This window comes from Haliotis asinina, chromosome 14 (assembly GCF_037392515.1).
Source record: "Haliotis asinina isolate JCU_RB_2024 chromosome 14, JCU_Hal_asi_v2, whole genome shotgun sequence".
Lineage (NCBI taxonomy): Eukaryota > Metazoa > Mollusca > Gastropoda > Lepetellida > Haliotidae > Haliotis > Haliotis asinina.
This window is the reverse complement of record NC_090293.1, coordinates 17,274,099-17,300,434: the sequence shown is the minus strand read 5'-3', so window position 1 is coordinate 17,300,434 and position 26,336 is coordinate 17,274,099. Positions and strand designations below refer to the sequence as shown.

Genomic DNA, 26,336 nt, shown 5'->3' with positions numbered 1-26,336 from the left:
ATATACCATTAACAAGTAGGGGACATTCCATTTTGCGAGCATACCACTACCCAATGCCGGTACATGAAATACAGTATCCATCTGCCTTGTGAGAACGGAAACACATGAGAATGAATTCGGCATAAATAACAAAATAGACGTTCAAAATATACCATTAACAAGTAGGGGACATTCCATTTTGCGAGCATACCACTACCCAATGCCGGTACATGAAATACAGTATCCATCTGCCTTGTGAGAACGGAAACACATGAGAATGAATTCGGCATAAATAACAAAATAGACGTTCAAAATATACCATTAACAAGTAGGGGACATTCCATTTTGCGAGCATACCACTACCCAATGCCGGTACATGAAATACAGTATCCATCTGCCTTGTGAGAACGGAAACACATGAGAATGGAATTCGGCATAAATAACAAAATAGACGTTCAAATATACCATTAACAAGTAGGGGACATTCCATTTTGCGAGCATACCACTACCCCATGCCGGTACATGAAATACAGTATCCATCTGCCTTGTGAGAACGGAAACACATGAGAATGAATTCGGCATAAATAACAAAATAGACGTTCAAAATATACCATTAACAAGTAGGGGACATTCCATTTTGCGAGCATACCACTACCCCATGCCGGTACATGAAATACAGTATCCATCTGCCTTGTGAGAACGGAAACACATGAGAATGAATTCGGCATAAATAACAAAATAGACGTTCAAAATATACCATTAACAAGTAGGGGACATTCCATTTTGCGAGCATACCACTACCCAATGCCGGTACATGAAATACAGTATCCATCTGCCTTGTGAGAACGGAACACATGAGAATGAATTCGGCATAAATAACAAAATAGACGTTCAAAATATACCATTAACAAGTAGGGGACATTCCATTTTGCGAGCATACCACTACCCAATGCCGGTACATGAAATACAGTATCCATCTGCCTTGTGAGAACGGAAACACATGAGAATGAATTCGGCATAAATAACAAAATAGACGTTCAAAATATACCATTAACAAGTAGGGGACATTCCATTTTGCGAGCATACCACTACCCAATGCCGGTACATGAAATACAGTATCCATCTGCCTTGTGAGAACGGAAACACATGAGAATGAATTCGGCATAAATAACAAAATAGACGTTCAAAATATACCATTAACAAGTAGGGGACATTCCATTTTGCGAGCATACCACTACCCAATGCCGGTACATGAAATACAGTATCCATCTGCCTTGTGAGAACGGAAACACATGAGAATGAATTCGCATAAATAACAAAATAGACGTTCAAAATATACCATTAACAAGTAGGGGACATTCCATTTTGCGAGCATACCACTACCCAATGCCGGTACATGAAATACAGTATCCATCTGCCTTGTGAGAACGGAAACACATGAGAATGAATTCGGCATAAATAACAAAATAGACGTTCAAAATATACCATTAACAAGTAGGGGACATTCCATTTTGCGAGCATACCACTACCCAATGCCGGTACATGAAATACAGTATCCATCTGCCTTGTGAGAACGGAAACACATGAGAATGAATTCGGCATAAATAACAAAATAGACGTTCAAAATATACCATTAACAAGTAGGGGACATTCCATTTTGCGAGCATACCACTACCCCATGCCGGTACATGAAATACAGTATCCATCTGCCTTGTGAGAACGGAAACACATGAGAATGAATTCGGCATAAATAACAAAATAGACGTTCAAAATATACCATTAACAAGTAGGGGACATTCCATTTTGCGAGCATACCACTACCCAATGCCGGTACATGAAATACAGTATCCATCTGCCTTGTGAGAACGGAAACACATGAGAATGAATTCGGCATAAATAACAAAATAGACGTTCAAAATATACCATTAACAAGTAGGGGACATTCCATTTTGCGAGCATACCACTACCCAATGCCGGTACATGAAATACAGTATCCATCTGCCTTGTGAGAACGGAAACACATGAGAATGAATTCGGCATAAATAACAAAATAGACGTTCAAAATATACCATTAACAAGTAGGGGACATTCCATTTTGCGAGCATACCACTACCCAATGCCGGTACATGAAATACAGTATCCATCTGCTTTGTGAGAACGGAAACACATGAGAATGAATTCGGCATAAATAACAAAATAGACGTTCAAAATATACCATTAACAAGTAGGGGACATTCCATTTTGCGAGCATACCACTACCCAATGCCGGTACATGAAATACAGTATCCATCTGCCTTGTGAGAACGGAAACACATGAGAATGAATCCGGCATAAATAACAAAATAGACGTTCAAAATATACCATTAACAAGTAGGGGACATTCCATTTTGCGAGCATACCACTACCCAATGCCGGTACATGAAATACAGTATCCATCTGCCTTGTGAGAACGGAAACACATGAGAATGAATTCGGCATAAATAACAAAATAGACGTTCAAAATATACCATTAACAAGTAGGGGACATTCCATTTTGCGAGCATACCACTACCCAATGCCGGTACATGAAATACAGTATCCATCTGCCTTGTGAGAACGGAAACACATGAGAATGAATTCGGCATAAATAACAAAATAGACGTTCAAAATATACCATTAACAAGTAGGGGACATTCCATTTTGCGAGCATACCACTACCCAATGCCGGTACATGAAATACAGTATCCATCTGCCTTGTGAGAACGGAAACACATGAGAATGAATTCGGCATAAATAACAAAATAGACGTTCAAAATATACCATTAACAAGTAGGGGACATTCCATTTTGCGAGCATACCACTACCCAATGCCGGTACATGAAATACAGTATCCATCTGCCTTGTGAGAACGGAAACACATGAGAATGAATTCGGCATAAATAACAAAATAGACGTTCAAAATATACCATTAACAAGTAGGGGACATTCCATTTTGCGAGCATACCACTACCCAATGCCGGTACATGAAATACAGTATCCATCTGCCTTATGAGAACGGAAACACATGAGAATGAATTCGGCATAAATAACAAAATAGACGTTCAAAATATACCATTAACAAGTAGGGGACATTCCATTTTGGAACATCGAAATTTCAGAATACGGACACTGTATATGTGTGAACCAACCAATATCTACATACAGATCATTTATATTTTTTTTCAAATACAAAATGTGATGTATATGTCGCATAAAGGGTTTTCTAGACATTTAGAACTTCAGACTGAATGTCCAATATTGGGGCATATTTGTCGGGCCTTCGTCCTAACCAAAGTCTATTCAAAATAGACCAATGACAGGTAGACTTTACAGACCAATGAAGAAGCTCAGTTTGTTCGAAAGGTTCGTATCCTTTTCAAGTAGAGCGTCATATTGGTTCCTCCTTTGGTTCATGTTTTTGGTAAACGCTTTGGCAGCTTCCATAAGTTGTGATCTTTCACCGTTTAATATATATCTTGGCCGTATCTGGAAAGCTAAACAAGTTTTATTTCCAAACATCCTACTTAAGCTTAAAGGTGTATTCCACCCATTGCAAAATTTAACTTCCTGAAAATACGTCTGTTTATCAGTTAGTGGAAACTTAAATGGTCAGACCTTTCAAAGCCATACCAAGAACATCCCTGTTGTCAACACTGTGGACTTCGTCTGTAGACAGATCCATTCCGCACCAAGAGTTGATGAAGTCATTTGACTCTTATCAGTCATTCAGGATATAACATTGTCCTTGTTTTAAAAGTTTTAGAGGCTGTGGAAGGGGGCATGGACTCTCCAAAATCTAGCTTTTGTCCTTTCCTTGTTGACGTCAACCAAAGAAACCTTTACTACTGTCATGAACTCAGTGTGGTGTAACTCGGTGTGGCTTTTGTTGAACTAAAAAATAACTGTAAAGAGTATTTCCATCAGAAGCTGTGACAATGCATCTGACACAGCCAAAATAATTCATAAACATACGAAATATAGATCGACAAAGGCTGAAGGTCAACTAAATTATGAAGCACTTTTCCACAGTATAGATGTCCCGGGGTAGAATAGGCTTTCAGCAACCTATGCTTGCCATAAAAGGCGACTATGCATGTCGTAAGAGGCGACTAACGGGATCGGGTGGTCAGGCTCGCTGACTTGGTTGACACGTGTCATCGGTTCCCAAATGTGCAGATCGATGTTCATGCTGTTGATCACTGGATTGTCTTGTCCAGACTTGATTATTAATCGACCGCCGCCATACAGCTGGACTATTGCTGAGTGCGCTGCAAAACTAAACTCACTCACTCACTGCAGGTATTTAGATTCATATGCCTTTAACTTTCTCAGAATGCACATACAAGCAGTATGGGAAATAGTTGCTAGCAACGCCTGAAAGTTACTAGCCCATAAAATAATTCACTAGTCCGAAATTTGAATGCAGACAATGGTTTCATAATATGACTGGGAATTAAACATTTTTATCAGGCCATAATCTTGCATGATTTAAAAGTGTTTTTTACCTTAACAAGTCGGAGAGGGTGATATACCTACAAAAAGACCCCATGAAAATTCACCAGCAAGTGGAGATTTACTGGCCTGACTGGCCAGTGATTATTTCTCACACTGCATGTAGGTCAAAGGTTACTGATATGGAGGAATTCGTAACCAATGAAAGATAATAAAAGAGTGGAGTCTGAAAATTCCATTCATCAATTTACTTCAGCAAATATAGAGTATCTTGCATTGAAAGATATAACATCAGTTTTGGCACAGAGTAGATTCTGAATCTGACAAAAACTAGCTGTCTTCCATACATAAAGGCTAAAGTCTCCTGATGGAGATGTGGGCTGTTATATCATCATCATTATCATCATCATCATCATCATCATCGCACATGTAACCTTAGAACTCAATGAATAAGATGTGACAGATTACTATACATGGTGGTATAGGAGGTGATATCTACAATACTGGAATGTGAACTCCCCATATGTGGAAGAATACTGTTTACATTCCCAGCTACAAATATATTGCCTGTAGTATTATAAATGGGGACAATTACTTATCACATGAATATAGTGACTGCCTACTGAAAAATATTCAGGCAGTCTTTTCACATAAACACATCTTCCAATCTTCACTATTCAACACAAGTGAAAACTGTATCAGTTCAGAAAGATCACATTGTTTTCTCTTGACATCTTCCAGAGTCAGAAACTGATTGATTTAGCCCACCTTTACCTGCATGGACATGCACACACAAACACCATCAAAATGTTTATATATATTTTGTTGCATTTTTTACCATCAAATTTAAGTACTCTTAAGAGAAATATATTCAAAACCCCATTGAATGAAATAGAAATATTCAGCTTTACTTTACATTGTCATTAGCATTAAATTAACATTTAGGAGCAAAAATCAGCACAATGACTTAGAACGAAACCGATAAATTTGGAAGCTATTTGAATTTAACATTTACATGTTGTATATTTGTGTGAAAACCAATAGAGTTTAATATTATCTTAAATAGAGTATTTTACCCACAAAGGCTGAAGGTCAACAAAATTATGAAGAGAGGAGAGGATCTGAGTAATATACTTTAACCAAAAAATATATGATCTATAAAAAACATCATTACTTTTTGTAAACTACTCTCAATACATCAATAAATGTAAATTATCACACACAAAGGAAACAACTTTTGGATTATATGATATATTGTTTTTTTTCAAGTACTTTATACACCTGGGTGACAATCCCGTTTCAGTGAAATCACATACATGTAAGAAATACGTTTCTGTCCTGACTCTCTAATAGTTAGAATCAAGTATTATGTACTGGAAAGATTTTAAGAAATAGTAGAGGGCATGACAATGAGATTGTCATGTTTCATAACTTGAAAAAGAAGAAAGATCAAATAAACTCCAAATTCATTCCCTGCTTGACAGGAGTGTCACTAAATCTGCCATTCCCTGCTTGACAAGCCTGTGACTCAATCTGCCATTCCCTGCTTGACAGGAGCGTGACTCAATCTGCCATTCCCTGTTTGACAAGTGTGTGACTCAATTTGCCATTCCCACTTTGACAGGAGTGAAACTCGATCAGCCATCCCTTGCTTGACATGAGTGTGACTCAATCTGCCATTGCCTACTTTGAGAGTAGTGTGACTCAATCTGCCATTCCTTGCTTGACAGGGGAGATCTCAATATGTCATTGTCTGCTTGACAGGAGAGTGACTCAATCTGCTTGACAGAGGAGGATCTCAATATGCCATTCTCTGCTTGACAGGACTGTGACTCAATATACCATTCACTGCATTGAGAGGAGTTTGACTCAATCTGCCCTGCTTCACAGGACCAGGACTCTATCTGCAGTGAGGTTTGATTCATTTTGACATTCACTATTTGAAAGGGCATGCCTCATCAGCCATTCCCTACTTGGAGAGAAGTGGATGACTCAATCTGCCATCCTTGTATATAGTGAACCTCATACCACCCCGTTTGGACTGACCAAATCGGTGTCAATCCTCCCTTTGCATCACACACAACCCAAATACAACATTGCTGGATACATCAGAAACTGGACATCACTGAGACGGGTCAATGTAAATTCTTACAGCTTAAGGATCTTCTTAACATGTGAGACCTTCAGTCAACATCAGGCTCCTGCCGATGAACAATCATCATCGCTCAAGTAAATTGCAGCAGGTTCAGAAGAGGGGGGATGGGATATCGTCGAAGGGATATAAAAAACGTCTGTCACAAATACTGTCCGTCGTACCCCTTCCTACACCTGACTACAATCTACACCAACCCCTGCCAATTCATAGGGGGAGCTTGATGTTGACCTCTGACCTCATATGCTGGAACATCTGACAGCTATAAGAGATTTCACTGAATCATCTTGGGATGGAAACAATCTGCTATTCCAACCTGGAGATGTAAAGGGCGAGCAAATCTGCCATTCCCTGCTTGTAATGGGGAGGAGGTGGTACAAGATCTGACACACCCTACTCAATAGGGGTGTGGCTCAATCTGTCATTCCCTGCTTGCAATTGGAAAGGAGGCGGTGGTGCAATCTGACACACCCTACTTAATAAGGGTGTTGCTCATGACCCTATTCGAGAGGGTTGTGGCTCGATCTGCCATTCCCTGCTTGGAAAAAGAGGTGGTGTTCAATCTGACACATCCTACTACATTGGGGTGTGGCTCAATCTCCCATTCCCTGCTTGAAAAGGAGGAGGTGGTTTAATCTGACACACCCTACTCAATATGGGTGTGGCTCAATCTCCCATTCCCTGCTTGAAAAGGAGGAGGTGGTTTAATCTGACACACCCTACTCAATAGGGGTGAGGCTCAATTTGGCATTCACTGCTTGGAAAGGAGGCGGTGGTTTAATCTGACACACCCTACTCAATATGGGTGTGGCTCAATCTGCCATTCCCTGCTTGGAAAGGAGGAGGTGGTTTAATCTGACACACCCTACTTGGAAGGTTTGTGGCTCAACCTCCCAATCCCTGCTTGGTTCAATCTGACACACCATTCGTAACAGAGGTGTGACACAATATGCTATTCCCTGCGTGGAGAAGATGGGTGTGACTCAATCCGCAATTCCACATTTGGAGAAGAGGGGTGTGACTCAATCTTTCATTCCCTGCTTGACAGAAGTGTGACTCAACCAGCCATTCCTTACCTGGCAGGAAAAAGGTGACTCAATGTGCCATCCTTCTATATATGGAACCCTCATCACCACTAGCCTCACTTTACATCAAACACAACCTGCCCTCAACCAAGTACGATTTCAGAAAGTGATTATGAAGGAATGACTTGGAGGCTAACACATACAACTCCAGATAAAAGAGGGGCGTAATTGCAAACAGTAATCAAGGAGTAATTTCACTACTGAATCTAAGAACACTTTCAAGGTTATGTTGATACATTTTAAGTTCTGTTGTCACCCAGGTGTCTTTCTTACTAAAACAATCCATGGAGAAATAGAAGCACATTTCATCATATATATCCTTTCACACATACAATGTGCCTCATAAGTCCATGTAACCATGGTTACACAATTCTCAATAAATCATATCCAAAGATCATCTACAGCACTATACATTATAAGTTACTATCAAAGAAATATCACAGATCCAATAACATTGTTCATATAAGAACAGTAAAAAAATATCCATGTAACAATAAACAAATATCCAAAGTTATATCACAGTTCTATGGCAATATCAAGTTCATCGCTTAGTCCGTTAGGGGTAATCATTTGTAGCTATCTGGATGCTGTTTCAGTTGAAGCTGATGAAGTTCTTGGAACTCTCATTGGGAAGCTGCTTGGAGAGCTTCCTCTTCAGGAAAGACCGCTTGACCTTGTACTTTTTGTTTGTGGAGACAAGTTGTTCGGGGAAGTAGCCATAGACCTTCCTCTTGACCAGCTTTCCCTTCTTGATGTATCCATACACACGACCAGCAACGGCAGCTTCAGTCACATAGATCTTACGTCCTGGAAAAGACAAAATATTGTGACTACTTTGGCGTGGTATGAGTATTGTTTAACAAAACTGTTATTAGTGTGGTTACTGTCTGACCAAATTGTTATTGATGTGGATATTGCTTAACAAAATTGTTATTGGTGTGATTCTTCTTTTACAGAATTTTTACTGGTGTGGTTAACATTTTACCAAAACACAGCAACATTCTGGACAAAAAACAGGAGCATTTTCAAAATCAAATCAGAACAACATAACCCAGTGGAAGAGACTTTGAGCAAAACGCCAACATAAAATGAATGTGGGCTTTGACAGGCACAGTAGTGAACTATAGATTTATTCAGCACACCTGCTTTGAAAGAGATCTCATCCTCAGCGCGAGCAGCAAAGTCCTTGACAGCATAAACCTTGACCTTCTGACCTTGTGCCAAGTTTCTAATATCGGAGGCTTTGGTTTGTCTTTGTGACTGGTCCTCATCAGAGTCAGAGTCAGAGTCAGAGTCTGCTGAAACAATTATTAATTCATTTCAGGATTACTCATATAAGTAAGTTTCTGAACTTCGCAAGCCTTTCTAGAAAGACAAACATTCCTTTCATTTTATTTACACAATGCTGTTTTAAAAATGGTCAGTGTTATATATATCTTTGGGATTGCACTTTCAAAGTAAACATCAGATTCTAGTACTTTTCATCTGATACAAAGAGTATACTTCACTCATGATAACAGCTACAATTACAGAAGCCTTTACCAGCACATCTGACACAAAGTTTACATTCTACTCGTGATAAAACAGCTACACTTACAAAGGCCCTGACCAGTTCATCTAGCACAAAGTGCATATTCAACCCATAATCCAACACCTATACTTACAGTTCGCTTTGGCACATTCCACAGTTGTCTCCTTCACGATGGGAGCAGCCATCTGTCTCCTCTCTGTCACAACATTAGGAATCTCCACATCAGGCAGGTAGCGGACATCCTTTGGATTTGGGGTGGTAAATGTCACATGACGAGAATATCTTGCTGCCTCTGTAAGAATAATTTGGTAAGCTGCCATTGTTCACCCACATCACAGCACTTCACATAAGAGAGTGAGAAACATTCACAGAGATACTGACAGACTGCATGAGCAGGGACGTGTTGCCAACTGATCATAATCAGTCACATCCGAGATTCAAACCAACCATCTGCAGATTAGAACATGACAAAGGTAGACAACTATGCACAGAATTCCCTTGACAAATGAAGTTCATCTGGGAACATTCTCCATTATCCAAAGTATTTTGGGGGAAACAATAAACAACAGAATAGGACCTAAATCAACTTTCAGAATATGAGTCAAGAGGTATTTTTTCTATACAAAGACAAGAAGCGAAACATTCAGTCTGCAAACGTTGGTTTGCTGTAGTAAGTTTAGTATTACACTGCTTTTAGCAATATTCCAGAAATATCACGGCAGGGAACACCAGAAAAGGGCTTCACATGTGTTCATGGTAGGTTTTGTAAGAGTACATGCAGAAATAAAATTATTAATATGTAGTCTTTTGTGCGTAAAGTTTTCATTACAGTCCTTAACCATTTCATAATTTACTGGGTTTTTTTTGCATATTGCTGGTTTAAGGCTTTTTAAAGGTCACATGCAACAAAAAAATAAAACATAATTGAAATACAACTATCAATTATTCATGACATATAATATACACAGCTGCTTGTAAAAAAACAAATAAACAAAATTATAAGAGTACAATCGCGATTCAAAAGTGCAATATTTTGTACTTGAGTTTACTTCCCTCGAAACAAGCCGAAACGAACCCAGTCATAGTAGGTGGGGGTGCAGTCAAGTGTAACAACGAATTCCGATTGGCCGGTCCATTTGCTGATACACTGAGGGCTCATTGTGTGTACAGAAAAATTATGTGTTTGATGAGCATTTTAGAAGTATGGCGAGTCACAAGAAAGTAACATTCTTTATGGATAACGTCTTTTATTGTACTTACTGCGTCGTTTCAGTATGGATTCATATATCGTGGTCAAACAAAATCATATGCACTAGAAGAAGTTGTTATCCATAAAGAATGTATATAGAGATGTTGGGTTTTGTTGTCTGAATTTGCGTTCGATTCAATAAAAAATCATCTCTGTAGAGATGGTGAACTACTGCGCGGCTGGAAACTGTCATTCGTCCAAGTACAAAGCAGGACTCGAAACTGACAAGAGTTTCCATCAGATCCAGTCATCCGACAAAAATGGATGTACACGTAGTTTGTTTGCAATCCATAGACATAAAACATGTCATGTGTACAAGTATCACACCCGCCTAATTACATAATATGGCAGAGACAGGACTCGGGTGCACGAGTCATAAATCAATTTATTTTGTTTATGGCATATAGCCAAATAGGTGTTAAGTTCAAATTGCGTGTGGTCAATGATTGAAGCTGTGTACTGTATATTGTCATTAGAAGACAGGCAGGCAGACATATAGGTGTCAATAAATCAGACACTGAGCTTTCTCTGTGACAGAGGCTGCTTACCTCAATCAACAAGTTTTTTTTATGTAACGAGTAGATTATTTACTTGTTTGTGTACACAACCAAGACTAGACTACTGCTCATGACCTCATACTCTGGGTAGGCATACTGTTTCAAGCTCCGCGAACCTATTCACTATGCATGGGCGCAGCGCAGCACAGCTGTTGAAACCACTTTTTCCCCCCAGCGCTGGGGGAAATTTAGTGAATCGTTTGAACTCGGGCAGGCTTTTTTTTCATGTTCTTTTTTCAACTTTCTAGGTTGAATTGGCATTTTTGATGAGTTGTTTTGGTAAGTGCATACCGAAAGGTATCAGGATCTGCAAAGTTGTATTTTACGTTACATGTGACCTTTAAAATTAAGTTGATCAGATTCTACGCGTCCAAATATGCACACTAAATATTTTTTGCACTGTTTTTATTATTTTTTTGTGTGTGAAGAAAGCAGGTTTCTATGTTAATGCCAACACTGTTCACACATTGTTCCTATGTGGGGAATCGAATCTGGACCTTCGGTGTGATGAGCGAAAACATTAACCTATGGCTACCCCACCGCCCCTAGTTTGCTGTAAGGTACCAGGGCACACAATACGCCAGGACATGCCTGTTAGTTATTCTATCAAGGTGTTCTCCCATCAGGGCACCAAGACACACAATACACCAGGTCATGCCTGTTAGTCAGTCTACCAAGGTGTTCTCCCATCAGGGCACCAAGAGACACAATACACCAGGTCATGCCTGTTAGTCAGTCTACCAAGGTGTTCTCCCATCAGGGCACCAAGAGACACAATACACCAGGTCATGCCTGTTAGTCATTCTACCAAGGTGTTCTCCCATCAGGGCACCAAGACATACAATACACCAGGTGATGCCTGTCAGTCAATCTACCAAGGTGTTCTCCCACAGATCATCGACCCAGATCTCACCCAGATCAGTGACAGGAGACCTCACCCAGATCACACACAGAAGACCTAACACAGGTCACTAATGGAAGACCTAAAATAGAATGATATGAAAAGAGCTTATTTCAGAATTGTTGCTGTGAACTAAGAATGTAAAACTCACTTGGTTTCATCTCAGTTGCAGGATCTACTGTGGTCTGCACAAACACTGTTGTGTTGTCTTGGGCTGGCAGTACTTGCCTGTAACGCAGACATATCACTGTCAAGACAGCTCAAGCACACCACTATCTTAACAGCTCACAATATCACAGTCTTGAGATCCAAAGATCGAACACATCTAGAGAGCTCACAGTCAACAATATCTAGAGGGCTTCTGCACATCACTGTCTGAAGAGCTAATGACATTACTGTCTGAGAACCTAATGAACATCCCTTTCTAAAGAGCTAACATGTCCCACTGTCTACAGACCTAACAAATATCACAGTCTGGAGAGTAAAAACACATCACTGTCTGGAGACCATTCACACATACTTGTCTGGAGATCGAAATTGAAATACAGATACACAGATTTGGAATAACGTTGCAAAATTCCTTCCTATTGCAAATCCAGTACTTTTATGTCAAAGACCTAGTTGTTCATCGGAAGTGTTTTTCATCATTACAATCATGATAAATATTACTATTGTGAAAGAATGAACTTACACAATGTCGATCTCAACAGATGGGTCCACTTTAGCTGTCTCCTGAGATGACTCTTTATCCTCGGCTTCCTTCTCTTTATCCCCAGCTTCCTTCTCTTTATCCTCAGCTTCCTTCTCAGGCAACACTTCAGATGGGTGAGGCTGTATCAGTACAAAAAATGCTCACATATTTCTGAGCTTAACCCTGATACACAACACCCAAGCCCAATGTTTCACCTCCACTCACAAACATTAGGTTTAGGTGGTCCAGTGTAGAGAGCAGCATATTTTGATAATTTCTGGAATGAATCATTGATCATATGGACTGGTGGATGAAATGTGCTGTCGATACAATGAGTTATATTGTGCTTCCCTCAGTTCATAGGGATTTTTTTTCTATGTGCCTCCTCTACATATGTACATACTGGACCCACATTTGCCAACCACAAACCCTAGATACCCACCCTGACACAAAACACCCATCCTATCCATCAACATGTTTCCCTATGCCCATCCCCAAAAGCCCATCGTTCAACTATTTCCACATTTGCACAACACTTTTGACTCTCACAAGCTACCACTATCCTTCAAAAAGTTACTTTTATGAACCTGACACCTCAAACAAACACAAACGTCTGTCTTTAAAGAACAAAGGACTCACAAGCCAATTTTCGCACACCTTTTTCCTTTAAAATACTACCCTAAAAAATTCATCATCCCCAAATGTCTTACCCTCATCCTCCATTGTGTTAACCAACATATGCAGTACATCAGTCATGTTGCTCCACTCACCTCTTCCCTGGGGAACTTGTGTTGATACACATAAAACACATTGTAGAGATCAATCTCTTTCTGTAAGTTGTACTTCTGGAGGTGGGAGATTCCTTTGTCATATAACTGCCCCAGCACTTCATTCCTGGAGTAAGATGACAACAATTTGTCCATGGTGTACAGCTTATTCAGCAGGAACATGGTTTGAATGTCACGTGTGCAGTGTGCAATGTATCTGGCACATTTTGCTAGCCAGTTGGGCTATCTATGTCTGAAAGTTTCTAGTCCCTAAAATAAATTCACATGTCCGAATTTGAATGTAGACAGATTTCATCATTAAGCTGCTAAGATGATGAACACTCTTATCAGGCCATCATCTTGCATGATTTAAAAGTGTATTATAACTTAACAAGTCGTACAGAGTGACATATTTACAAAGTGACCCCTATGAAATTTCACTTGCCAGTTGGGCCTGTGACTATAGAGGTGCACTGGCTTGACTGGATTTTTACTTGCCACAGGCTTGTGGACCAGTGACTGTGGAGATTTACTGACCCCACTGGATTTTCACAATTGTACTTCGCACACTGCACATGGGACTACAGAACCCTTATGGCTGCTATGTATATCAGAGCTTCATGTTTACCTTCTGCACACATTGGATTCATACATTTGCCTCTCATTACACAAAGACATATTGAATATTGTTGACAACTGATTATCAATCACCATATGTAAAAAAATCGATATAAAGCTCTTTGTCTGTTGCTGAAATTTTGGGAAATAACAAACATATAATATACCTCAGGATTTTACCTTGATTCTTCACTTATTAACTAATTTTAGCACTGACATACTTTGTGTACATGAATGTGCTGAGAGACTTACAGGACCTCTATTCTTCTGGTAAATAATTTGGTACAATTGTACAGTCTGCGTGTCATGTATATTTTTTTCTGCATCACTCTCACAAATTTGCACTTATAGGATGTATATTTAAAAATATATATTTAAAATCCTGATACACAATTCTAGCCTGGATATTCACTGGGCCACAGTGTCCAGTCTAGGCTGTGCCCTTGCCCCATTCGCTCACTGAAAGTTCATGTGGCGCACTTTAAAAAATACTGGCAGGCTGTGGTGGCACATTCAAGACATTAAATTTAAATGTGAACTGCTTGTTGTTTGTTTTCAAGCGTTAACTCAGGCAAAACTCAAAACGCAGACTTAGTTTAGCTTTAACAAACTGATTAAACTGACTTCTCTCATTGATGTGATTATGTTTTGAGTAGCAAGAACTCTGCACATCACTTTCAGTTGCAATCTATTTCACTTGACCATGCAAACCATAAAATTCAACATCATGATGTTCTAATGAAGATCTGATGTGCTTTGTAAAACAGATTCCAATTGGTCGGTTTCTTTGAGAGAACCAATCACATTACATGCAGCAGTTTTACACTTTTCTTGCCATGGGGTACACATCAGCCATCTCTGTCAATTGGAAATTCTTTCTTTTTTTATCGAAAAAGCAAAAACCTTGTCACGATGACAATACAGAGAGGACAACCAACCATGACAATGATAACCGAAAAGAAGATGGGTCTGAGGAGGAAGGGCAGGATAAAGTATCAGGTTCACATGTTTTCCAAAAATGTAATTTTCTGAATAAAACTGATATTTTATACTTATCCTGACTCATGCTTATTTGCTTATCTCCTCCCTCTAAGTGAAGATAGTGGAACACCTGATATCCCTTGAAATTCCCTTTTTGAAGCAGACGTATAATCACACTCACCCACAGAAAGCCTCCCCGTTTTGCACCACACTGGTCACATGACCAGCCCTGTTTGTCACTCTCTCCATAATTCCATAAGCACACAATGAAAAAAATTGCAGAAAATCCAAAGTGTCTGAGTGGTAGGTGAGGGAACAAGTGTTATGGATGATCAAGTTCTTTATTTTCACAATGGCGACATTTCTGTATGGATTCTTATACTGTTTTCAAGCATAAATGCCTCTAAAACAGTGTCTGAGAGGGGCAGTAGTTAGGGCTTGACGTAATGAGTCAAGATAAGTAGAAAATATCAATTTTATTAAGAAAATTACATGTTTTTCCTTATAAGGACTCATGCTTATTATGCTTACAGACCACGATGGAATCTGTTGGCTGCTATATAAGTACGTCCAGTAATTTCAATCACTCCGGGAACTGTACTTTTGGCTGTAATTCAGTCCTGTTCTTCCAATATTCATCCATGAAACTGGGGTAGGGGTGGGTAATATCACATCCAGTCAAACTTCTTTGACTGGAATGTGATGATATATAGATCAGTGACTACTGCAACTGTATGTCAAGATTCCTATAAAGACAAGTTGCGACCCTTCACATGTACAAGTATCTTCATTAGGAGTACTGAAGAATAATCACTTATGCTAGTCTGTTCGGGACATGGACTCAACCATTTCACTCCACAGAGCGTTGTGGTCTCAACAAGTCACATGATAAAGAGTGTGATTTCAGACATACTAGTTCCTTCCCCCAGCTAGCTGTCTATAGCAACTCTTTCTTCATGATATCCTCATCACGGAATTGTGACCCTTCTTCATGTATGAGTAACTCCTTTACAAGTACAGGGTTATGATCACTCTTGATAACTCAGCGCCTTTATGGAACCATAAGTTGTTGTGGTACAACAAGTGTCCCAAACTGGTGGACACTGACTTCGTCAGTGGCGTCGTACCAGTATCTTCATTACGAGTACAGGGTCATAACCACTCATGCTAGTCTGAACTCTCAACCATTATACTCCGCAGAGCATCTCAACAAGTCACGTGATAAAAGAGTGAGTGTAACTCATCACGTGATAAAAGAGTGAGTGTAACTCAGCTAGGAATCGTTAGCTACTGTGCAACAAGAAGTGGCCTAAATTCGTGAATCCCAGTGACATCCTCCGTGGCTATGTCCCATGGTAGCGGTTGGTAGTCACTGTATTTGATTTCCCAAAGCAGCCCTCCACTATAGATGCTAGTGAGCAGTTTCCATGTAGAGCAAGTGTAGATACCATGACTCTCACTTCATGAGAAGTGCTGCTGCTTCGCCCCAGATCCCCAGACGGTGATGACAGAGCTGAGCACTTTTAAGTAGGTTGATAGTGTGGAACCTTTAAGTCCTCTAGTATGCTGTAGGTGACAAAAGTAGTCCGCTACTTGAGGATGTGTGGTTTTGTTGCAGTGAAGCCCTTCCGCTTGGTTTATGTCTCAAATTGCATCCATTTATCGTTGTATAAGGAGTGAGTAGATCCACGTAGAACTAAAGTGACTAAGTTCGCCGATCAAGTGGAATATCCTTGATGTTTCAAGCAGATTTTGATACGATCAATACATGTAGTTGGAACAATGTCAGAGCACTTGTTTGGTGTGCGGATGGACGAGTAGGTTCTTCCATTCTGAGAGTCTCAGTGATGGTTGTCCTTGTTCATCGATGAATACTGGAAACCATTCCCTCCGTGGGCAGTAGGCGTGACAAAAGTCAGTTGCATGATCATCATCTATTTTACCTTAGCAATGACCTTTAGTAGTACGACTGGAGGTGCGAATGTGTTCTTTCCTTCCCAAGAGATGCTGAGAGTGACTGTTGACTAAGCAGCTAAGTACTGGAGATACAATGTTGGTGTCTGTTGAACCTGTTGACAAATACGTCTATCTGTGGTGACCCGAATGTTTGACTAACGAGTAGACATGCGTTCTGATGTCTCCATTCTCTTGGAGACAGTTGTAAAGAATGTGATATGTCTGCCACGTTGTCTGATGTTGCATGCCCCTGGGATATGTGTGTGTGTGTGTGTGTGGTCGATAATGTCGATGAGTTGAAAGGTTAGCTGTAGCAGTCTGTGAAATCATGTTGAGCCTTGCTTATTTATGTAGAATGCTAGTGTGGAGTTATCATTGTGGACCATCAGTAGTCTGTTCCTCAATGCGGTCAACCATTGTCATACTGCATTGATTACAACTTTCATCTCCACGTGGTTGACATGCAGAGTGCTTGCGTTGCTTGCTCAAATTCTTGAAGCAACCTTGTTGTTCAAGTGGGCACCCCAACCTTGTATTAATGCATCTATACAGAGATGACTGCTGCAGTTTAGCTAAATAAGTCTCTGCAACTCTGCACTCAAGTGAGTGGACCGAGAAGACACTGCCACTGTGGTCTGAGTGTCATAGTGGTAACGGAGAGAGTAGAATTTGCGGTATCATGGCTTGAATCTTGTCTCAACACTTTCATGTTGCAAAGAATTTCCTTCCCAGAATTACGCCAGATTCAACTCTGACTTCATCTTCCGGTAATGCGATACCATTCTGTGGATACCATGCTCATTGTTGCAGGAACATTTCAATCAGCTAAATATTCAAAATATTACTATTCATGAAGACTTTCATTGAAAGTCATCCCTGCGCCGAATGTCTGTGTGCATCCCTGAGTGGTCGTCATTCTGTGAATGCTTCCATGCAGGCCTGTGTGTGGAGACCACATCAGGCAAAGATGACAAATGATGATGACATCTGTGACAATCAGGGGGTGGAGTCAGGTGGGGGCTGCAGCAGGATACATGCATGCGTGCACTCGCAGAGTCGATGAGGGGTGCATTCTCTAAACTGTGTCTAGATGATACAGTTGATGGTGAAGATCTTCCTCTAATTGCATTGAGATGATACAGCCTCTTCTTCTTCCGATGGACCTGTTGCAACTGTTGAAACGTCATTGTTGAAAATAGACTCTTCGAAGGTTGCAGCGTTGTTGTAGATGCAGTAAATGAAGGTCTGGTAGATCAGGGATTTACCTTGAGTCCTATATTTGAGGATGTATTGCAGAGATGCCAACCCCAAAGTGTTGCAAATAGTAGTTTCAACATTCAAAATTAGTAGTTTGACCATAAAATTAGTAGTCAAATAAATACTTAAAATCATGATGGATTCTGAGAAAAAAATGAATGATATTAGTATTATTATGGTCACGTGGTTAAATTATTCCCACAGGAACTAAATGTGTCAAATCGCAAAGGTATTGAAATCAGCTTCACTAAAATTACGTTTATTACTTGCAATCATTCCAGTTCAAATATGTCATTAAATATGATGAATGGAAGGTATGTGAAGTCCAAAAATGTATTTCATCGTTGAAAATATATGTTTTTGTCTACATATCCAAATCTTAATGCATTTTATTCAAATTTCATAGGATTTCTAGTGGAATCGCATTGGTGTAGTTTGAAGTTAAAATTTGTAGCGACTGATAAAATCATAGAAGTTGGCATCTCTGGTATTGGACTCATACTCCTAAGAGAGAATAACAAACAGGGCTGGTCATGTGACCAATGTGGCTGGGAAACGGGGAGGCTTTGTAGGTGAGTGTGATAGTACATTCACTTCAAAAGAAGGGAACTTCAAAGAACTTCAAGAGGTCCACTGTCTTCGCATAGAGGGAGGAGACAAGCAAATACACATGAGTCAGGATAAGAGAAAATAACATGGTTGCAGCCTCTGTAGCCTTTACTCATGTGTAACGTTTATTACCCATCACAAAAATAATGTATTTACACAGAGTGGAACAGACAATTATTGGACCAGTACACTCAAAAGACATGCCAAATCTACAGATCAAATATCAATTGCAGCAGAGAATTTAAGCTGATGTTTAACAATGAAAAGTGACAAATCATTTTCTTACAACCAAGTAATGTCAGTTCTTATTCTAAAAATCAAATTCAAAGAATAAAATGAACACTTGTTACACTTAATACTAATAGATTTCCCAACAGTCAGACAAGTATATTGTATTCAACCTTCCTGATTGTCATTTTTCATTGTTAATCATCATTGTTGTTTCAGTGTGGCAGTTTTCCTTTTTTAAATTCATTTTGAATTAATCCTAACTGTTCAATACGTGCTGAACAAATCTTGGTTTCATTTCCTTTCTTCAAACTGTTGACTTATCTGTATGGAGACATCAAATATTGTATACTGTGTGAGTGAGTGAGTGAGTGAGTTTAGTTTTATGCCGCACTCAGCAATATTCCAACTATATGACTACAGTCTGTAAATAATTGAGTCTGGACAAGACAATCCAGTGATCAAAAGCATGAGTATCAATCTGTGCAATTGGGAACCAATGATTGTCAACCGAGTCAGCAAGTCTGACCACCCGATCCCGTTACTCGCTTCTTACGACAAGTATAGTCACCTTTTAAGGCAAGCATGGGTTGCTAAAGGCCTTTCCTACCCTGGCCCTTACAGGTACTATATATTGACGATAAGTGAACTGAAACTAGTAGCAACAAAGTACTGTATGTCTAATAACTGACAACCAGTTGCAATTGACATGACATGACCCATACTAATTTCTACATGGCCCACTTAACGGATGACAGGTAGCTATAGGCCCGTTTTTTATTAAGGTCAGAATGAACACTTGATGAACACTACAATTAACTGTTTAGAAGACTAGAGATGTTGATAAAGGGCAGAAAAAGAAATTTAATAGTGTTTAGCACTGTATGCCAAAACATCTCAAAGAGTTACAACCAAATCAATATATTGTAACGGTTTACTGGGGTAAAATGAGGAAGTTATTCTTCAGTTAAATACTAGTATAAGTAGCCTGTTGGTTCTGTGGATCACTCTCACTTTACCCTGTTAATTACAGTTTTTACTGATTAATAAATAACTTGATCACGAATGGTTGAAACAATGAACAAGAATTTATTACATATAAATTTATATGAATTAATAATGACACACATTAAAGATGACATTTTCCTCAAAACGAAACACCAAGAGCAGTTTTCAATTTCTACAGTCAGTCCTAGAAGATTTATGGGACGCTTCACTCAATTTACATATCGACGAGTGTAATCGTCTATGAATAAAAGTCTCAAGCAAAGCTTGGGCAGTTAGTCAACAACTCCCAACTATCAAGAACTGCTAACTGACGAGAGTTACGTCACAGTCCTCTTGACGTAATATGTTTACATAAACAAGCAAAATATTTCAATTTCCTATTGATGCAGTAGGGGTGCAGTACTATTACATGTAGAGCGTTATGAGTCTCAATATAAATACGGCAATGCCTTTTGATGCTCAAAATATAGAATTTGCAAAAGTGATTTTGTCAACGAACTGTGTACACATAAACTCATGACGTCATCATCAATATGGCTGCCTCCATGGATAACACATTCATAACTACTCGCCTCTTTCCGTAACCGGCTTTCCGTAATGACCCAAGTAGTTACGAATGATGGATAACATTGCTGAAGCAATAGCGCTGACAAACGGCAGTTAAATATAAGTTTTTGTCAGGTAACAAGGATATGCATTAGAGTGTACATAACACTGAATATCTATTGAATGTCATTTAAACTGTATTATGTCTCCTAATCTAAAGACTGAGGATAAATGCGATGACGCTCCCTGCCACTATGTCAGTATGGGAAAACTCGTCGCATGCAAACATCCGCGGGACCACTCCGAGGCCAAATGCCAACTTGGGCTGTATATTACAATATATTAAATTCTAAAAATACCTACCTGTTGAGTTCTATTGTCTTGCTGCTTTGTATCATCAACAGCATAACATTCTGCACGTTTTCAAGGCGAGTCCTCTCATAAGCATCTGAATCCTTCTGGAATGTTTCCATATTCTGAAATATTGGAAAATAAACTTTTCACAGCACATACTACAAAAATATGTACATTAGTTGTAATTAGTCTGAAACTGATCATATGACCACATTATCGTAACGTATGTCAACCAAATCAACAAGTCACTGAGCCTGATCTCCTGATTACAACAAGCATGAGTTATTGAAGATCAGTTCTAACCTTGATCTTATTGGGTACATATTCTTTGTATAGGTACACGATCTCACAATCTCAAAGCATGAAAGAGTAGATATTTGATGTCCCTACTTCAATGAAAGTCGTTCGTGTAGAGTTTTCCTCTTGCAGTTTTTGTCTGTAGAATTTCCTGGCCCCGTCTGCGTCACCCTCCAGTTTCCGCCAGTAGCCCAAGAGTTCTCTGAAGTTGGTGTTGGGAGTGGGGTTGAGGTCTGCTGCATCCATCTGTGGCTTGAACTGAACCATCTTGTCCTTAGCTAGGAAAAAGTCCTGAGAGCAGGGAGAACAAACAGCATTGAACATTTCACGAACGTAACTGTCTCTTGGACATGGCATGGCGTGGTATGAAGCCTATTTCTGGTGTCCTTCATGATATTGCTACCATATTGCTAAAACAGAATAAAACCATTTTCACTCACTCATTCCCTAAAGTAAAACTTTTACTAAAAGGTCAATAGAAGCAATCACCTCTTTGAGCTGGTCAATCTCCTTCTCCTGTTTCACCTGTCTCTTCTTTGTCCTTTCATAGAGATTCTGTGTGGCCTTCCTCGTAGCATTAACATCTTCTGAGTTGATGTAGCTAGGATGAACATCATGCATTCATGAATTGCTTTTCATGAAGCAACACTTTTGAATTTTGTCAGTGTATCATAGCAGTAACCTTACATATACAGTGGAAGCTGTCTAAATCGTCACGCATTGGTACTGAAGAAATAATCCGGTTTACATAAAGTGCTGGATTGTAGAGCTGATGGTAAATGTGTAAGCCATGGATGGGGACAGATTTTATGCCGGTGTTGACAACTTGCCGGATTAGACAGATGCTGGTTTTGACAGCTTCCACTGTAATGTAAACAGGTTCTAAAAACTTTCTGTTCATTCATAGCCAAAAACCCATAAGACTGGATCAAATTAAGTAAAAATATACTGAAAAGCCAAAGAAAACTATGACACATGATAGTGATGATTACAGGCAGTAAATAATCAATGACTCAATTTTTTCTGGAGCCGTGAGCTGAAGTTGGGTTTAATGGTTTCTAAAGTTAAACGTGTCAATAGCTGAAAGGGCTGACAGCTTTCTTACCAACTGTTTAGCCATCACAAGAAGCCAGGAGCCATGTTGAAATGTATTTCAATAAACACACAACATATTAGTGCCTGGAGAATTAAAATGAAATTCTGTTGCTGGTCTAAATCATATTCCATCCATTGCAGTTACAACATACTTACCTTTGAAGGGTCTTGATGGGGCCGTTGTTTGCATACATGTGGGTTAAATACTGGGAATGGAGATCCTCTTTTTCCTTCATGGACACCATCCAGATATCAATGACAGCATTCACCTGATCGTACTCCAAGTTGCTCCCTGTTCATACACAGATACCAGTACAGTGAACAGAGTTCCAGATAATTTTTCAAGCAATTGGGTATTTACTCCCATGTCTGATTGTGTACGAGTAATTGCATTTTCATGAGGAGTAACTAGCATTTTGTGTACTCCCACTAGTAAAAAGAATTGAGTACTTTTACACAGAGTTTCTTATCCTTATTGGGCATTTAACTCTTCCAAATATGTAACCATAAATAAATCTCAATGGACTAAAAGTTTTTCACAACTGTCATATTGCCAAACATTTGGCAGCCATTTCTAAATATTAATCATGGAAGTCATGTGACAGTTAGAGTAACCCTGGACAGTGGCTTCGGCTATAATAGTATATGTTTGTATAAGCATCGCTAGCCATCAGCTAATGCTGTTTAGAGTTGTGCACCACGACGAATCATACGCAAGCCGATTTAGTCATTTGAGTAAAGTACACAAGGTATTATAGACCAATCGGATTTAAGTGATTCTTACACGTTTATTGTACTCCCAGACTTGTTATTAATGGAGTAAATGTGATTTTCATTTTGAGTAAAATACACAAATACACGCCTTATCTGGATCTCTGAGTGAGACCTGTCTGAACCAGCACCCCACAGGTCCGAAATAAAATGCTGGTTGAGACAGGCCTTGGGTGCTGGATTAGACATCAGACATTTTCCAACATGGCTGCCACTTACACTTGTTAATCTCTTTATCTCTATAATGCCTTTGATCTTTTGTAATTGTGCAACAAAATGAAAGAATATTGATAATCAATATTTCTTCTTTATTCAGCACTTAGCATTATTTTTGACAACTCCAAATATACCATTTGGCTGGTCTAGCCATAGTGGCACACAAAGTGACTGATGAGAAAATAAAACCAATGCCCTTACTCTGTAAAACATCACTCACTTGAAAACAGTTAATACAATCCTAAGTGTTATGGGTGTTTGACCCACAGCGCAATCAGTACTTAAGGGGCCTTGATTGGACTGTTGATATCCATTGTGGTTTAGAAAACAGGGGTTTTAATATCTGTCAATACAGAGACAGAGATTCGAACCCCTGTAATTTAGACAGTGTTAATTACAGTTAAAATTGCTTGTTCCGACTGGAAAGTCAAGCCAGAACATGAACAGATATGTGCCGCACTAGACAATGTGTTTTATGGTCATAATAATGATTGTTGAAAAAATTTTTTATGCCAGTTTAGAAAGGAACTGTATAGAGACTATCATGTAACATCGCTACAACGATACCTTCATGTCAGTACCAGCATACCAATATACAGATTCTCAGGACACATGCACACAGAACAAGCAAACAAGCAAGTGATAGAAGGATGACTGGAAAGCTGGAGGAGAAGGTGAAAAGGTTGGGGAGTAAGTGGGGAAAAAGATGAGATTCTACTGGATATGATTTTTCAGACACACAAAACTGACAAAACAACAACACCCCACACCCATCCACCCATCCGAAACTGCAGAAACAGATATTTAGATGCTTGATACAAAACTCACAACTCACCAATCTGAGTAAGGGCTCTTGTCTTCCACTTATCCTCAAACTCATTGTAGATCTGACTAATTTTCTTCTCCACTTTGCCATAATCTGTCAGAACGTGAAGGAGGACATCCATAGACCTGAAAGCATATTTTATAAGTACAATTGGCAAATTAGTTGATGGGTTCATTTGCAGCTTGGCTGCTTACTAACAGGATCAACCCAGGATTACACGATGCCATCTAGAAAGTGGTCAAATGCAACATGTCATATTTGGGATTTGACACTTTCTTAGTAAAGTACAAATTCTAGTACTTTTTAGGTTGAGTCCCATTCGGGATTCGAACCCCCACCCCAAAGTCAGGCACCTAATTGCCAGCACACAAAGTCAGCCATTGCAACTTCCACAAGAGTGAGAGTCGGACAACTGGTAGTCTAGACTGAGTACTTTGTGTACCCTTCTGATGAGTGTAAATTGGCAGGGCTCCCACAACTGAAAGTTATGAGAAATGGCATTAGAAATGGCCTTGTGTAATCATAGTTTTCAGCTGTGGGAGCTGTACACAGTCTAGACTACCAGTTGTCCGACTTTCGGCTGAGCGGGCTAGCGGATGACTTTGCTGTCGATTAGGTGCCTGACTCTGAGGGTGCGGGTTCGAATCATGGATGGGACTCAACCAAATAAGTACTAGAATTTGTACCTTACTAAGAAGGTGAAATCCTAAATATGACATATGTTGTAGGATCAACCCAATTCAATTAATCCTCTGGGTTAATGTTCACTTGTATGCGTCACTAGTACACATGGATGTATGAAACTAGACCAAAGACCCATTTGGACTATACCTTTAAACAGATGATCATCACTGTTTGTTTTTGTCTAATTTCTTTTACCTCTAATTCATGATAAAATAATTGTCTCCATATTTCTTGTCACACTGGGTTGGTCAAACCAAAGTGCTGCTGTTGGTGGATCATTAAAGAATAACTTCAAAATGTCAATAAAAGAAGGATCTTTAATTTCATATAAAAGGTTAGAGTGGCAACTAGTCTTAACATATGTTTAGCATTGCCATGTTTAATGTAAAAAAACTGAACTCAAAACATCGCAATATATTGCTTTAAAAGACTGTGGACTGTGCATTTGAATCTTGATAATAAATCTATCAATATACTAATCATGCCAACATACCACCTAGTAGGTCGATCTTTGTTATCAACAGACAATAAACTGGACATACTGCTTTCAGATCTATTATTGTCTTAGACATCAGTACCCAGACATAGACTCTGTCAGTCTGGGTCAAATACCGTACAATGTTTTCGGGGGAACCATGTTTTTGGGGTATTTTTCCCCCCATAATTTCTTACAGTAAGATGAAATGTGAGGTGATACTTATTTACGGAATTACAGTTTTGATATTCTACTGATACGCAAGAATGTTCATGGTCATCTTTTGCGTTATTACCCCGAATACACGTTACATCATGGTATTTTTTTTCTACGTTGTATCTGGTAAAGATCTCGATGATATGTCACATGACCATTATTAAAACTATGCATTTTGTCAATAGCTTATTAGCTAAATCCCCATATGTCAGAAGGTTTTCTCCTTATCTGTGTCTTTCTAAATATACTAGTATGTTTTCTGTCCATCAAATGCATCAATACTGCCAGCCTAGAGCAGAGAGCACAGGCAGAAGAGGGCGTTACGATGGTTACCAGTCCATGGCCATTGTCAGAACTTGACAGAAGACCTTCGTAGAATGTTCAGAAACTTTAATCCACTTTACATCGGCTTCACGGAAATACCTACCGTGGTCCACGTGTAAATCTTTGAAGCGATGCCTCTGTCGATGCTCGGCAGGACTTACGCGGTTCCATGCGCTGGTCTGCCTGATCCATGTTTGATTTTTGCGCCCTTACGACTCCCTAATCCTTTCCTCCTAGACGCCTCGTGGATAATAGCCGTCGCTAAGCGCGTCACGCGAGACGGACATTTTGATTGGCTAAAGCAAGCTCCTCGCATTGATAGCGCGGCCGCAGCGGTAACACACGTTGATATGGAGCTTTGGAAAAGCATCTCATCAACTTGTTTGTCTGCTAAAACGGGCTGTTCGGTTCCCTGTGTTGTTTTAGGTGCACTCACCCTTTTGGTTAAATTTTGGCTGATGCTTTTCCTTATCGCTAATACTTGGTGACATCT

The 26,336-nt window shown here is 39.5% G+C and overlaps 1 protein-coding gene across 1 annotated transcript; it reads right to left on the bottom strand.

The window, feature by feature from the left end:
- Positions 1-8,278: 8,278 nt before the first annotated feature.
- Positions 8,279-26,035, bottom strand: LOC137260673 (protein kinase C and casein kinase substrate in neurons 2 protein-like). Its single transcript, XM_067798269.1, has 12 exons — positions 25,947-26,035; positions 24,154-24,269; positions 22,488-22,623; positions 21,726-21,837; positions 21,330-21,527; positions 20,949-21,061; positions 13,386-13,509; positions 12,616-12,755; positions 12,076-12,152; positions 9,351-9,509; positions 8,829-8,984; positions 8,279-8,493 (listed from the first exon to the last, which is right to left on the bottom strand). Exons 1-12 carry the CDS (start codon positions 26,033-26,035, stop codon positions 8,279-8,281), a joined length of 1,635 nt encoding a protein of 544 aa, XP_067654370.1.
- Between the last annotated feature and the right edge of the window lie 301 nt (positions 26,036-26,336).